At 40.0% G+C, this 13,378-nt stretch overlaps 1 protein-coding gene across 2 annotated transcripts; it reads right to left on the minus strand.

Moving 5' to 3' along the window:
* Window positions 1-74: 74 nt before the first annotated feature.
* On the minus strand, window positions 75-11,568 carry LOC115573107 (endophilin-A2-like). Of its 2 annotated transcripts, XM_030403730.1 has the most exons (9): window positions 11,335-11,568; window positions 7,054-7,122; window positions 6,661-6,877; window positions 6,278-6,411; window positions 5,878-6,036; window positions 4,971-5,074; window positions 4,432-4,562; window positions 4,258-4,302; window positions 75-2,880 (listed from the first exon to the last, which is right to left on the minus strand). In XM_030403730.1, exons 1-9 carry the CDS (start codon window positions 11,377-11,379, stop codon window positions 2,699-2,701), a joined length of 1,086 nt encoding a protein of 361 aa, XP_030259590.1. In that variant the 5' UTR covers window positions 11,380-11,568; the 3' UTR covers window positions 75-2,698. The 2 variants fall into 2 exon arrangements, with proteins under 2 accessions (XP_030259590.1, XP_030259591.1); XM_030403731.1 differs by lacking the exon at window positions 4,258-4,302 and having other exon boundaries at window positions 2,699-2,880.
* Between the last annotated feature and the right edge of the window lie 1,810 nt (window positions 11,569-13,378).

Here is a 13,378-nt window from a genome sequence, read left to right on the forward strand (position 1 = left end):
CATGATATTTTCTGAATCAATGTAGAAATCATACATATAAAAAAAAAAACATCAATTCAGCCGTAAAGACACACTGAAAACCAAATTACTCAATATTTATTTGAAGAAGAGAAACAAACAGCATCCCCTGTACAGTTACAAAAATATAAAATACACAATACACATACGATTACACTTGGTATAGAGGTAATCCACATATCCTAAAGATTATCCAGGATAATCCCACTTTTATTCTCCCCGCAGTGTCACAGTTACACAAAAAAGAAATAAGGCATTGCAGAAGACACAGAAGCTGCAGCGAAGACACATGCAAAGCGATTACATTTTAAACACAGAAAAATCCATTAACATTGGTCACATTAAAATAAAGCTTTTAAAGTCTGGTAATACTTCATTCATCACTATTGCAAAGTGTAGACACTTATAGGTAAGGATGCTAAAGGAGCCATCACAGAAGGTAGTGTAGTAATAAATGTCAGCCCAAGCCTTCGGACAACTGTTTCAGCTGTGACAGCAGCAGCAGCAGCTCACAAAAATTGATCTTGGCCCTTTTGTTCCATGACATTATTCATCATCAATATTATACATGCTGCATAATAGCTCAACCTGAACCCCTGACCCTGCTTTACCCTCCCTCTCAGACTTTGATTTAGTGTAATGAGGCATGTAAACCCACACCTGAACCACGCAGATATTACCCAGCACGGCCATGGCCCCTGGCCCTAATACATAACATGAATAACATGCAAAATAACATTTAAGAGGCACATACTACGATAACAATGAGGAGATTATTCCAGGGGATGGACCAGGAGACTGAGCTCCAGAGGCACCATGGGATTGGGAAGGGGCAGATAATGAGAAAGGGGGCAGGGGTACAGGGGCAGGTGGTGAATAAAGACCAGAGGGGGGAGGGAGGGCATAATCCACTGCTGTGCGCCCTTCCCCGCTCAAAAGAGCTGTCTGTTCCACTCCCAGTTTAAACAGATACGCGAGGGATGAGTGGGGCGCGGGGCGGTCTAACAAGGGGATCATGACAAGAGGAGAAAGTTGGCATTTGAGTGAGCAGCACCAGCCCTCACAGTACATAGTAAGATTGTAATAGGCTTAAGTGAAAGTGAAACCAGTTATTGTGCACAGGCCTTCCTCATTATTAGTAAGTTCTGTACACAATAGTCTGGAGATTGCATTTTCTGTCAGGTCTGGTGCACAGTTTCAGCCTGATAACTGAGGCAGGTACAAACACACCCAATAGCACATCAGATTAATTTCCATGCTTCAAATTGGAGGTTAGAGGACAAAACCCTAGCTGACCCCACTGCTATGTGTGGAAAACAAATCACAGGCTGAAAATGCATCGACAAACAGTGGGGTGAAAGCCCACAAAACATTGTGAGTGACACTGCCAGCAGTATCTATAGAGCCTGAGAAAATAGAGGCGCTGAAGGATGCAAGCTTATGGCTTTGGTGTGGTGCTGCAAAATATTAGGGGTGAGGGGGCGAATCGTGTTACATTGTTGTGGGTTGCACAGAGATGGGAACAAACTTCTGCTTTTCATCTTTAAAGTATGAAGAAAATAAAAAGGGAAAACCAGATGTTTGCATGTAATCTCTAAAATACTTATAATTTTTTTTAGCATTGGAAAACATTTAGTCTTGATGTCAAACAGCAGGCCTGTCCGATCTGGGAATTTGTGCAGCCTTTCTTTGGCATCAGCACTAAGAGAGTGGAGTGCAATGAGAAAGTGCTGAAAGTAAATCAAACCACTGACAACTTTGTAATGATTAGGTGTGGTAAAGATGATACAATTAAGTACAATTATGGGCGCCTCTAGCTCTGAAGAAACAAGAAACTATGAAACAATATTTTTTTCTTGAATAAACGTGGTTAATGTCAGCTAAGCTGCCTCACAGCTTCTACACTAAAACATATGACAAGCCACCTAACAGGGATTTTGTTAAAAGAGATAAAAGAGACCTCATGAGAGTACCACTTAAACCAATGACTCAGAATGATCTCAAGTACCACCAGATGGCAGTAGAGGATAGTGTCAAACCTCCATGAAAGGCAGCCCTGCCTCCATGTTGACTCTAGTCCATGTGGACAACAGTACTGAAGCCTGAAGGCACAGGAGTGAGACTGGGAGTGTAGAAGGGTGCTCACAGGGAAGCATGTGTATACATGCATGTGTGCAGTACCAACATGAACAGTACATAGAACAAGAAATGTCCTCTTGTGAGTATAAAATAGGTCACGAGTAAAGTAGTTGCACTTCTTAGTGTTTGAGCATACTGCTGGACATGTCGTTACAGATGACACGCTCTCTTGGTCTTTCTTCATCAGTCCCGGTGATGGAGGTGTAGTGTACAAAGTGCACAGGTGCATAGAGAATTAATTTAAGGACTCATGATATGGTAAATGCACCCAAACATTAAGCCGTCATTGTTCTGATTAAACTTTACCGGGTCCTTATTGTTTTTTTAAAAATCCCTTAAATCTTGACATTATCTGACAGAATAAAAAAAAAGCTCTTTACTTAAACAACTCCTAGATACAAAAAGTAGGTCCCTGTCTTGAGATGTTTACCCTTCAATTACAATAAAGAAAAGATATCTTGTGATTATTGAGAGATAATCCTCCATCATTCCCCATGTTCTTCTTTTCCATCTTGCTGCCCCTCTTATTTCCTGGCTGTTTTCATGGCAGAGGCACCACCACTTCAACATAGTTGTTGGGGAAATATCCTGATCTGCCTCGAATGCTCCCCTCGAGCCAGTTTTCATCGATTCGACTGACCAAGGTGATGATGTCGCCCTCGTGGAATCCCAGCTCACCTTCGTTCTCTGGATCGAAGTCATAGAGGGCTTTACAGCATGGCTCTGCAGGAGGAAGACACAAAACAGTGAAGAAGTGAAGGAGGAAATTAGAACAAAAACTGTCAGTTTTTAAACAGATCACTGGACAAATTCCCCCTGACAAGATTAGTACATTTTAAAAGAACGTCATCAGAGACAGTGCGTCACCAGCATGTTTTCCGACACGACTCTGGACTAGACCCTAAAAGGAAAGTCAATAAAACAGGACGTGTTGTTTAAATTAGTCATCAGTGTGGTAAAGGAAGCTCCTTCTGAAGTTCAAGATCAAAATCAATCCGCTGACATTTTATATAATGGAGCCTTTTTTATTCCAACCATGACGATCATCTTCAAGTTTTAGGCTTGATAAATTTCACATTTAATTTCTCTTGTGTTTGACTCAAGAGTTGAATAATAATACATCAATGGATTGTCACAATGGATTAATGTGGCAGGGAATGATTTTTTTTCTTGAGGTTCAGAAGATTAAGCAGCTGATGCACATTACTGGCTGTGAGATACATACAATTCAGAAAACCATGACTGCAGTTTCATTAGGTGTTTTGTGTTAAACTTACGGACTGGGGCTTCATTACAGACACCTCCTAAGCATGAAATTCTATCTACTCTTAGTCCAGGAAGACATTTAGAATTTTGTGTTATACAGAAACATGTTTTCTATGTGTAATAAGGGGAATCTTAACTTAGGACAGGATTTAGCAATTAAAAAACAGTCCTAACAGAAGAATTTCCCCCGTTAGAATGCAATAATAGACCTCGTCCCACTGTTTTTAGGTCTGTGATGACAATGATGATGAACAAAATGAACATTGAAATATTATGACTGAAAGGCTGCTCAAACAGTAACTGTTGGTTACTGTTCATTTATGCCTAGCCTGTTGAGGGAGCTGACACTGATGTTAGCATGTTCAAGAAGCTAACATCAATGCAGCCCGCTGGAGAAGCTAATATTGACGTTTGCCAGCTGGAGAAACTAAAATCAAAGTAGCCTGTTGGAGAAACTAACATTGATATCAGCCTGCTGGTGGCTAGCAATGGTATTAGCCTTTTGAAACTTAAGATAGGACAAGTAGTTAAGACAATTAAAGTAATGAGGCCCCTGGTTGACAACTTGGATTAAAATTCAACGGTCACTGGTTTGCTGACAATTCTATATATCTGCAGCCTTCATCAGACAGAGTAAAACTCACACCATGACAAGCCCCGTCTTGTTCTGGAAACCTGATAGACACCATTCAACAGTGTTAGTCAAATACTTTACCATCACACGGACATGCTTGCACCTCTCTGCGGCACAGATGTGCGACAGAGTGGGTGAAAGTAGTGAAACTTTCTAGTTCTGTAAGTAAGTGACACGTTATCTTCATCCGTCTCACTCACGCTGTCTGTTCTTGATGGAGGCTCTTTGGAAGGATGGTACTGGGGCTGGGTGATGTCGCATAAGGAAAGACACATCAGTCTTGAGAATGAGATTGACTAGCACATATGCCTTCTTGGGAGTAGGCCTTGCACACACTCACACAGCTATCACAAAATATACATATGAGAGTTTACCGGCAGAGTAAGCTGGGGGGTTTGCTGCTGGCGAGTATCCTCCGTTAGAGTTTTCTACCTCTCCAAAGTCATAAACTGGCCTGGGTTTGGGTGTGTATTCACGCCTCGGACGAGCCTGAGCCTCAGTTACCCTGCACACAAATTGAGAACAGACAGAAAATGTCACCTCTCCGAGTTCACAAGTAAGCAAATTTACCAATACAAACACAGGCAGGCTGAAGAAACACATGGCAATTGTTTTCGGGGGGGGGGGGGGTCTATAATCAAATAACTACAACTATATGAAAAAGAAAGAAAAAGGAAAAAAGGATTACAATATTATCTGTGCATAAAAAACAAAGATACTTATCAAAGTCCATATTGTTATAAAAATAAGTGATTTGTTCTCAGCATTAGCTTTGCATTGACATGCCCTACTTGTAATCAGATGGGTAAAAGAAAACAATGGTGCAGCTGAATCATCTGTCGTCATGAGCCAGAGGACACAGCCTTAACACACAAAAGGCATGCCATCTTCCACAAATAGTCACAGCACTGACCTTTGTCTCAGTTTGTCAGAAAGTTCCTCCAGGATCTGCGAGGCCTGTCTGTGGTACTGCACCAGAGACTCCACAAAAGAAGACAGCTGACTCACCTGCTCCACCTACGCACACATACAAACACAAATTATTTTAGAATGAGATCAAACAGCAGAGGCCCTTAGGAGCATTCTCTACAAGTTAACTATTTGCATTTCTGTCTCTCATCATTACATCAGCATTGTTTGTCACAATAACTTCGCTCTGACGCATCTCATTTGGCAGCTACAAAAACGGTAAATACCAAGCAGAACGTGTTTGACAAGCTCACACTGCTGCACGTCACTGTGGAAAAAAGACAAGACCTGTTTTTGAAGGAGCAACATGTAGCTTGCTAGCTGAGAAGCTGTGAGCAGCAAGCAAAATGCATTTCCCCTGTCACTATACTGAAAACTTGCTGGACTTGCATCTCACAGCCCAGGCGCACAAGAGATGACCTGACAAGCATGAGATTTTCTTTCTTGTCTCCATAAAGAAAACTAGACAGGATTATAAAACGTTTACCTTGTGTGCACACATAATCAGGTGATGCTGTATTTCCAATAGCACTGACTGAGTCAGATTGCATATCTATTACTTAAAGCCTACTGCCGTCAATTATCTCGCCTTGGACTTTAAACATGTTGACATCACCAAGCCTACTTTACTGATACACTGAAAAAAACCGAAATATAACGATACAGCTCTCGATGGAATTCAAGGTCCTGTTCCTACACGAGGTAACACAGCAGTTGTTAATCAACAGGAGGTAAAATAAGAGCTGAAACATCTTTATAAACAGGTTTTTTTTTCACAAAACAAGACCAGCAGAGTATAACGTGCCATCTGCAACGCAAAGTGAATCAAGTTCAGTCTACAGGCTACTCACGTCCGTCTCCAGCAGGTTGTGCATGGAGCCTTCTGCCATCTCTTTAGACTCGTGGAACTTTTCCAGGGACTGCCTGATCTCTTCGTCTGGGATTTTACCTTGACGTTTCTTTTTATAATCATAGTCCAGACGTCGGCCCTCCAGCTTCTTCAGGTGGTGCTGAGGGGATGAAAAAAGTTAGGATTAGGAGGATTATGTTTCTGATGATATTACACAAATACGTATCTTTACTTAAACATGATTGTTTTGAGATTGAAACAATTTGCCTGCAAGTCCACTTTAATGCATCTGGACTTTAAATACTCATTCTTATTCTATTGACGCTGACTCACAGAGTGCAGAGCTCATTAGTCAATGCCTGGCCTGTACGTGCAGAAGCATACTACCGCTCTGATTCTACCTGAATGTCTTTGATATCCTTCTCAGCGACTGCCTGCAGCGGGTCAATAAAGTTCTGCTTCACATCAATATCCAGGGAGTCCTTGACCTCAGCCATTCTCTTCATTGTCTCCCCGAAATCTACTAGAGCTGCACCTGAAGAGTATACACACATTCAAAATAGTAGCATTAGGGAGTGTGGGACTTTGTGAGGAATGTAAATATAATTTTAATAATTAAAACAATAGGGAAGTTTAAAATCTCTATCAAAAAATAAAAGCAGATTTACCGTCACCCACTGGTCAAACACAATCATGCAAACTCCCCTTTTGCTGTATACTTTGCTCTTTTCATGGTCTCTTCCACCCAGTATCTCATTCTTTAAATCTTTAATGCTGTTCTTACCAAAGTTGGTGTCATCGCCCATATCCCGTCCATACTTTGTCATGCACTCTCCCAGGAGGCCCTCAGGCTGGGGGTAGCCCGGACTCTTCACCTGCCCGCGGATTTTGGACACCGTGTTGAGCATGGAAAGCTTGGCTCTCGTTGCCGGGTTGGGCTGGAGGTACTCTGATGTTTTATTGATGACTTCCACCACTGCTTTGCTGGTAACATCTGCTCTCTGGTGGTACAGGTTAGAGAGACAAAATAAGTGAACCATGTGCGCATGTTCTGAGCTGTAAACCTTCGATAGTGTTTGACTGACATTAAACTTTCACTTTCACTTTCACCCAAAAGGAAATATTGATGTTCCACAGGTTATGTATAGATTTTTTTCTGAAAGTGTATGTATGTTACCCTCTCGAGGTCCTTGAAGTCTTCATCTAGTTTGGTTCCCTCTGCTCCTCCAACCTTCTCACTCACCATCTGTGAACAGAGATTAATTCCAGCAATGAAGCCGACTGAAGTCAGAGCAGTCCCTGGACTCTCGTGGATGATTGCTTATAAGATTTTTCGCTCTGAGAAAATGTACACGTGTTCTTGAGAGAAAATAAATGATCCAGTCCTGTGTATTGATAAGAAATGTATTGATAATATTGTGAATATTTTAGTGAACTGTTCTCCACTTGTACACCTCCAGAAAGAGGTCGACTACATAACAAAAATTCTGGAGCTGATAGGGGATGAGAGGCTTGCTCAACAACAGAACCTGCTGTCAAATAAGCTTGAATCAGACGTTCACAACCACACTCTTCTATTTTCCCTTGGCCTTGTTAACACAAATCTCAAATTCCAAGACATGCCAATGTTTTCCGTTAGTGGAGGAACCTCCTCAAGTCTGTGTGAGGGAGTGCTGAGAGTCTCTGTTCCATAAGGGTTTATACTGAGGGTTTTCCTTTTTTTCCATCAGGTCAGCACATTCATTGCAGTTTCCTACAGTAGAGCCGCTGCATGGATACTTTTACTAAACACACATGCTAACTTCATCTTGCTCTCGCTCACTTTTTCATATCCTCACACAAGGCACATACAGTCACCATTTCACATCCACAGCAACAAACTCTAAAATCTTGTGCAGTTGGCTGGCAGGCCAAACAGAGACTCATTGTGTGTCTGTCTGTGTAACTCAGTGCAGCTGTCTGCGCCGCGCTGCACATAACTCTATGACCAGATGGATCAATCAATCTCACTGATTTATATAATACACAGGACTGGCAGAGTTGCTTTGTGCAAAACATTTGGTGGCTCTCAACAGGCCTGAAGCACAGACTGCTGACTGGTTACTGGGATACAACTCTGCCCCACATGTTTGTTGATTAAAAAGTCTAATACACATGCCATTTCAAACAGCAAACAATGAATCTCTTGGTAGAAGATGTGAAGTTGTGGGAAGTAGATGTGTGAAATCAGAACACCACCACTCTTCAAGCACACCATCTGGCTTCACGTCTGCCATCACCAGTTTTTTGTCCTCCATGACAAATAAACCTGCCCATCCCAGTCTGCCTATGTCATGTTATGAGTACAGAAAAACTTGAGTTTTAGTTGTAATGATATCTAGCTTTACATTATTTTTGCATTTTGTTACTTGAAATGGTCGAAAGACTTAACACAAGTTTCAGATTCTTTTTGGATTGAGTCTTTTTGGTCAATGTGGACTAAAATGAAACAGTGGGTCCAGAATAACAAACACCATGTGAAGAATTTCAGCCTTATGTAATGAACTATCAGTGGCCACATTAAACCACTAACAGCTGAAGTTTATAATGTTGATGATCTTGTTACAAAGCTATGTTCTTCTGGGAAACCTTGTGTCCTGACATACATAAGGATATTACTTGACACCCGCCAGCCACCTTCACACCGTTTTAGACCAACCACACCGTAAAAACTGCTCAGCATCGGAACAATGAACACAACAGAGAGCCCCGAAGGGTTAAACTGGCCTACAGTCTCCATAGATCAGAATCCAATCAATCAATGTGGGGGGCTGCTTGGTCTGCAACAAAGTTTAGGCGGGTAATGCATGTTAACTAACAACCACACGAATGCCAGGACACAGTGTTCCCCAGCAGAATATTGCAGAGCTGCACATATTAATGATTTGTTGTCAACTATTAAATTAACTTTGAGGTATTTTGCTCATCAATTGCAATGCAAGTCTTGTTTTCTATCCTGTGTACTGCTACACATTCTGTGTGTGTGTGTTTGTGTGCTTGCGTGTGTAATCTGTTTTTATTAATATCTCTCTAATTTTTTCTTCTATTTTTTCATTTTAACTTGTTTTTTGTATCATTTTTATTTTTTTAATCTGTGACTGAATCATTGTTTTTTCCACCTGTGCCTACAACTCGTGAGCTGTTGTAACCAGATAATTTCCCCAGTGAGGTATCAATAAAGTCTTATCTTCACTTGAGTATTTTTTAATAAAAAGTTAAAAGTCATTTTCTCCTCTATGACGGCGACCTGAATGTTATTGGATTGTAGACAAAACAAGAGATTTCAGGCACTCATTTTGGGCTTTAGGAGCACCTTATCAACCTGACCTGTCATTTCCGACATTATCTGACATTTTAAAGACCAAACAACTAAACGATTAAGCAGGAAAATAATCAATAGATTAGTTGACAATGAAAATAATCATTAGTTTCAATCATACATCACTGCATTGTTACGAGATGATCAATGATGTTCACTACCCCTGTGAATGTTCAATCACAATACAATGTGGACCTTGGCAAGGCAACTAATATACAACAGTAACAGCCTAAATGTCATAATCTAACACTTGCTGGTCTTTGCTAATAGAGGATTTAAAATAAAGGACTTATATTTTACAAGCTATGCAATATGCCCCAATAGTTTAGGCTTTCTCAGTGGTAGTTGGCCCGTACCACTATACTGTGGTGTTAGAAATCCACCTGCACTGCTCAAGTTTTGTAAAAGCTAACAGAATATAAGACTTTTGGCTTGTTATGACTGATGTATTGTCAATGTTCTGACTAATTATACTGGCTTACTTAAGAAGGTGGTTTGGGCAGAGTATTCACATTACTCAGATTCCAATACACACCCATCTGCCAAAGCAAGAAGCGAGACAGGTGTCAACAAAAATCAGGCCACGGGTTTTGCAATTCCATGTCTGGTTGAGCTTCATGTTTGTGCTGAGATTGTTTAACATTTGAGACGAATGAGTGCAATATGAATTTTGAATCACAAAACAGTTCTCGCTTAATGATTCCCCGATTTTTTGAAAAGGAACATATACAGGGCTGTGATACTGATGCACCAGTAAGAGGTTCGATGGATAACAACACTTGCAGTTGTAATAATTGACATGCTTCTCAAAGTTCCAAATCAATCTGGTTTCAGCTTAAATGTGTTTTTCAATAAATGCTTCTAGGGGTCAACCAATATGGCTTTTCCATTCCCAATCCCAATTATTAGAAATCAAGGAGACTGAAACAGGTATTCGTGATTATAGCTTATCAATTGTGACAATTTTACAGATAGTGCTGGGCGCCGGTCATTTTGTGAGAAGTTGTCGAGAAAACTCACTGATCAGCTAATCAGAAAAATGCTGATTATCGGAAGTAATTAATATCACATGGACTGTCATTTGTTTAGTTTAGTGGCCAATCAGCCATGGCCAATTATCACGTCTGATAATCAGCATTTTTCTGATTATGGGACGTGATAATTGGCCAGGGCTGATTGGCCAACAAACTAAACTAAATGGCAGTCCATGTGATATCAATTAATCAATCTCAGCACCTCCTTCACATCATGGACCCTTTAGATAAGAGAAAATAAGTTAGCAATTGATATTTTAAGCTGAGAAATGACATGTACATGATTCATGGCACAAACATGTGTCGTGTGTAATGAACCGGGATAATGTTTATCACCACAACACACTGTGCAATCCATCGTAATACAGATAACAAACACGAACATCACTTCAGCACGGGGGTAAAAGCCTTGAGCAATGAATCTACCTGCTGTTTAACATGACAACAAACACAACGAAACCAAACACCGCCCATAACATACATCCAGCATCTCCTTCACACCAGAAACTCATCCTGTCAATGCTTCGTTTCTGTGACGGCAAATTAACGTCAATCGTGTACGTTAACGTCAAGTTAATGACAATTCAAAGTCCTATTACACTCCACGTAGACAGAAAACATCACGACAAGTCACGATAACCTCCCGACAACTACATTAACTTACTAAACCTAAAAGGAAAGTTAACGCACCAGTAGCCAAGCTAACGTTAGTTTAAAGTAAAGTAAACTAACAAAGTTACGTTAACTTGCTAACGCTCCAGATTAGCATTAGCTACTTTGACGTTACGTGTGAACGTTGACGTTACCTGCGAGCCACAACACATTTGACAGTTGGTGAGTTTAATGACAGTACAGCGAACGTTGGTCGTATATTTTATTTAAACAACTAAAAAACACTAGCATTTAACCATAAAAGCACGTTTTATCATTACGCAGAAAAGTTTGCCACTGTGCTAGCACGAAGCTAGCGTAAATTCGCAATAAAAAGTATCGATAGACTTAGCTAAGTTAGCCAGCTAAGCTAACCGGCTAATTCGAAAGAGGAAAAAACAAGTCGTGCATTTACCTGACTCGCTTTGTAAAACTGCTTCTTAAATCCTGCGACGGACATCTTGCACCGTCAGCGTGACCACCTGGACCTCGATGGGGGAAAAATAGTTTGGAAGAAGTTGCTGTGGGTTTGTAGTTTACAGCGGGCGGACGGCACGTCTTCAAACTTTGCACCGTAAATGTGAAACTTGCTAGGCAACCACAGTTTCCTGGACTCAGCTTCATGTGGGAGGCTCCATCCTGCTGGATAAAGTGGGTCAACACACACACACACACACACACACACACACACATAAATCATGCATCCAAACATCCTTCTTTCACAGCAAAATGTCACAATGAATAAATTGCTGACTTTGACTTCAGCTGACACAAAAAAATCCATCAACCCCAGTTAAACACAACTGCTGCTGCCTCATTTAGACTTAGAACCAATCATATGATATAACCAATAATATAATATATTATTATTTATTCACTTCCTGAACTAGCCAACACATTTCAATCATTTATATTTATATAGTACAAAATCACATTGCCTCAGTGGGCTTTACGATCTGTACGGTGAACGACATCCTCTGTCCTTAGACCCTAGATTCGAGTGAGGAACAACTTATCATACTGAGAAAAAAAACCTTTTAACAGGGGGAAAATAAAAAAGATGGAAGAAACCTCAGGTAGAGCCACAGCAGACGGATCCCTCTCCCAGGACGGACAGACATGCAGTAGATGTCGCATGCACAGAACAGAACAACAAAATCACAATTTACAATCTGCACTAACAGAATATCTGGTACAAATTATATAATATATATCAAGTGTGTTCATCCAGTATGTTTTACAGAAATACAGATATATTATTAGTAATTCATCATTGATTAATTTACCTTTTTTTCCCATTATAATCAATCATTTGGCTCATAAAATGTCAGAAAATTGTTTCAGAAATGCTCATCACAATTTTTTCCGAAAGCCAAAGGTGAAGTCTCCACACAAGCTCCTCGGTCTTAGCAAGATCCACCTCCGTTTTGTTGTATATATTATTATTGTTATAGTATATTTTGCATATTTTGTTTTGTTGTATATATTATTATTGTTTATTGTTTATAGCACACTGTGCACTGTATATATACACTATGTATATATTGAATTCTATTTATGTTATGTACGAAGTGTTTTATTTGCTGACCCACTACTGCTGTAACAAAATAATTTCTCAGTCTGGGATCATTAAAGTAATTCTATCTATCTATCTATCTATCTATCTATCCTGGGGAAGTCCTTGAGAGGTGGTTGAAATCCCCCCAGTGGACCTTTGGGTTTCCAAGATATAAAAAGAACTTTCACTCTCAAATTTAAAAGTGTCACAGAAATTTCCTTTATAAAATTTAAGAAAAGCAGCACATCATTATATTGGAGAGGCTGCAAACAGTTTTTCTGACTGATGAGAGACTTTAGAACATTAGAGTGGTGATGGCCTTTTACCTTTGCAGGATTATAATATCAATGATCTGTGATTTTAGAGACTCATCAGTCACAAATATGCCTACATGCAAAGTTAATGTTCTGGATTTATATTGAGGATGGAGCTCTAATTTAATACCTATTTGATAATGCATTTTCTGGACTATATCTATATGGACTATATCCCCAGAGCTTGGGGTAGGAGAAGGACAGTAACATACAATAGATAAACTGATGAACTGGATCAAATATACAGAGTTTAGCATTAATGATCCAGATAAAGTTTTTGATGTGTTTGTTTGACTTATTTTTTGTTTTGTGTTTGTGATTTGGGTATTGTGTCTTGAGCTTCAGGACTGTGTTTTTGTTTGTATATCCTTTCTTTGTATCTCCTGAAATGTTTTCACCTGTAGGAAGTCTATTGAGGTGGATGTGTTCCGATGCTGATGGTTTTGTTCTCTTACATGATGGGTTTACATCCCAGAATGTTTGATTTGCTCTAATTTAATGTGTCTTAATAGTTTCACGACGGACGGGTCGTGTAAAATGGACACGAAAACCAACTTCCAAGTTTAAAGAAGACTCAACAAAACTTC

This window comes from Sparus aurata, chromosome 21 (assembly GCF_900880675.1).
Source record: "Sparus aurata chromosome 21, fSpaAur1.1, whole genome shotgun sequence".
Classification (NCBI taxonomy): Eukaryota; Metazoa; Chordata; class Actinopteri; order Spariformes; family Sparidae; genus Sparus; species Sparus aurata.

Coding starts and splice junctions, on each gene's coding strand:
- LOC115573107 (XM_030403730.1), bottom strand. CDS start 11,379: ATGTCCGTCGCAGGATTTAAGAAGCAGTTTTACAAAGCGAGTCAG. Junction 6,412..6,660: donor GGGCGATGACACCAACTTTG/GTAAGAACAGCA, acceptor TATACTCTTCAG/GTGCAGCTCTAGTAGATTTC. Junction 4,303..4,431: donor CCCCCCAGCTTACTCTGCCG/GTAAACTCTCAT, acceptor GACATCACCCAG/CCCCAGTACCATCCTTCCAA.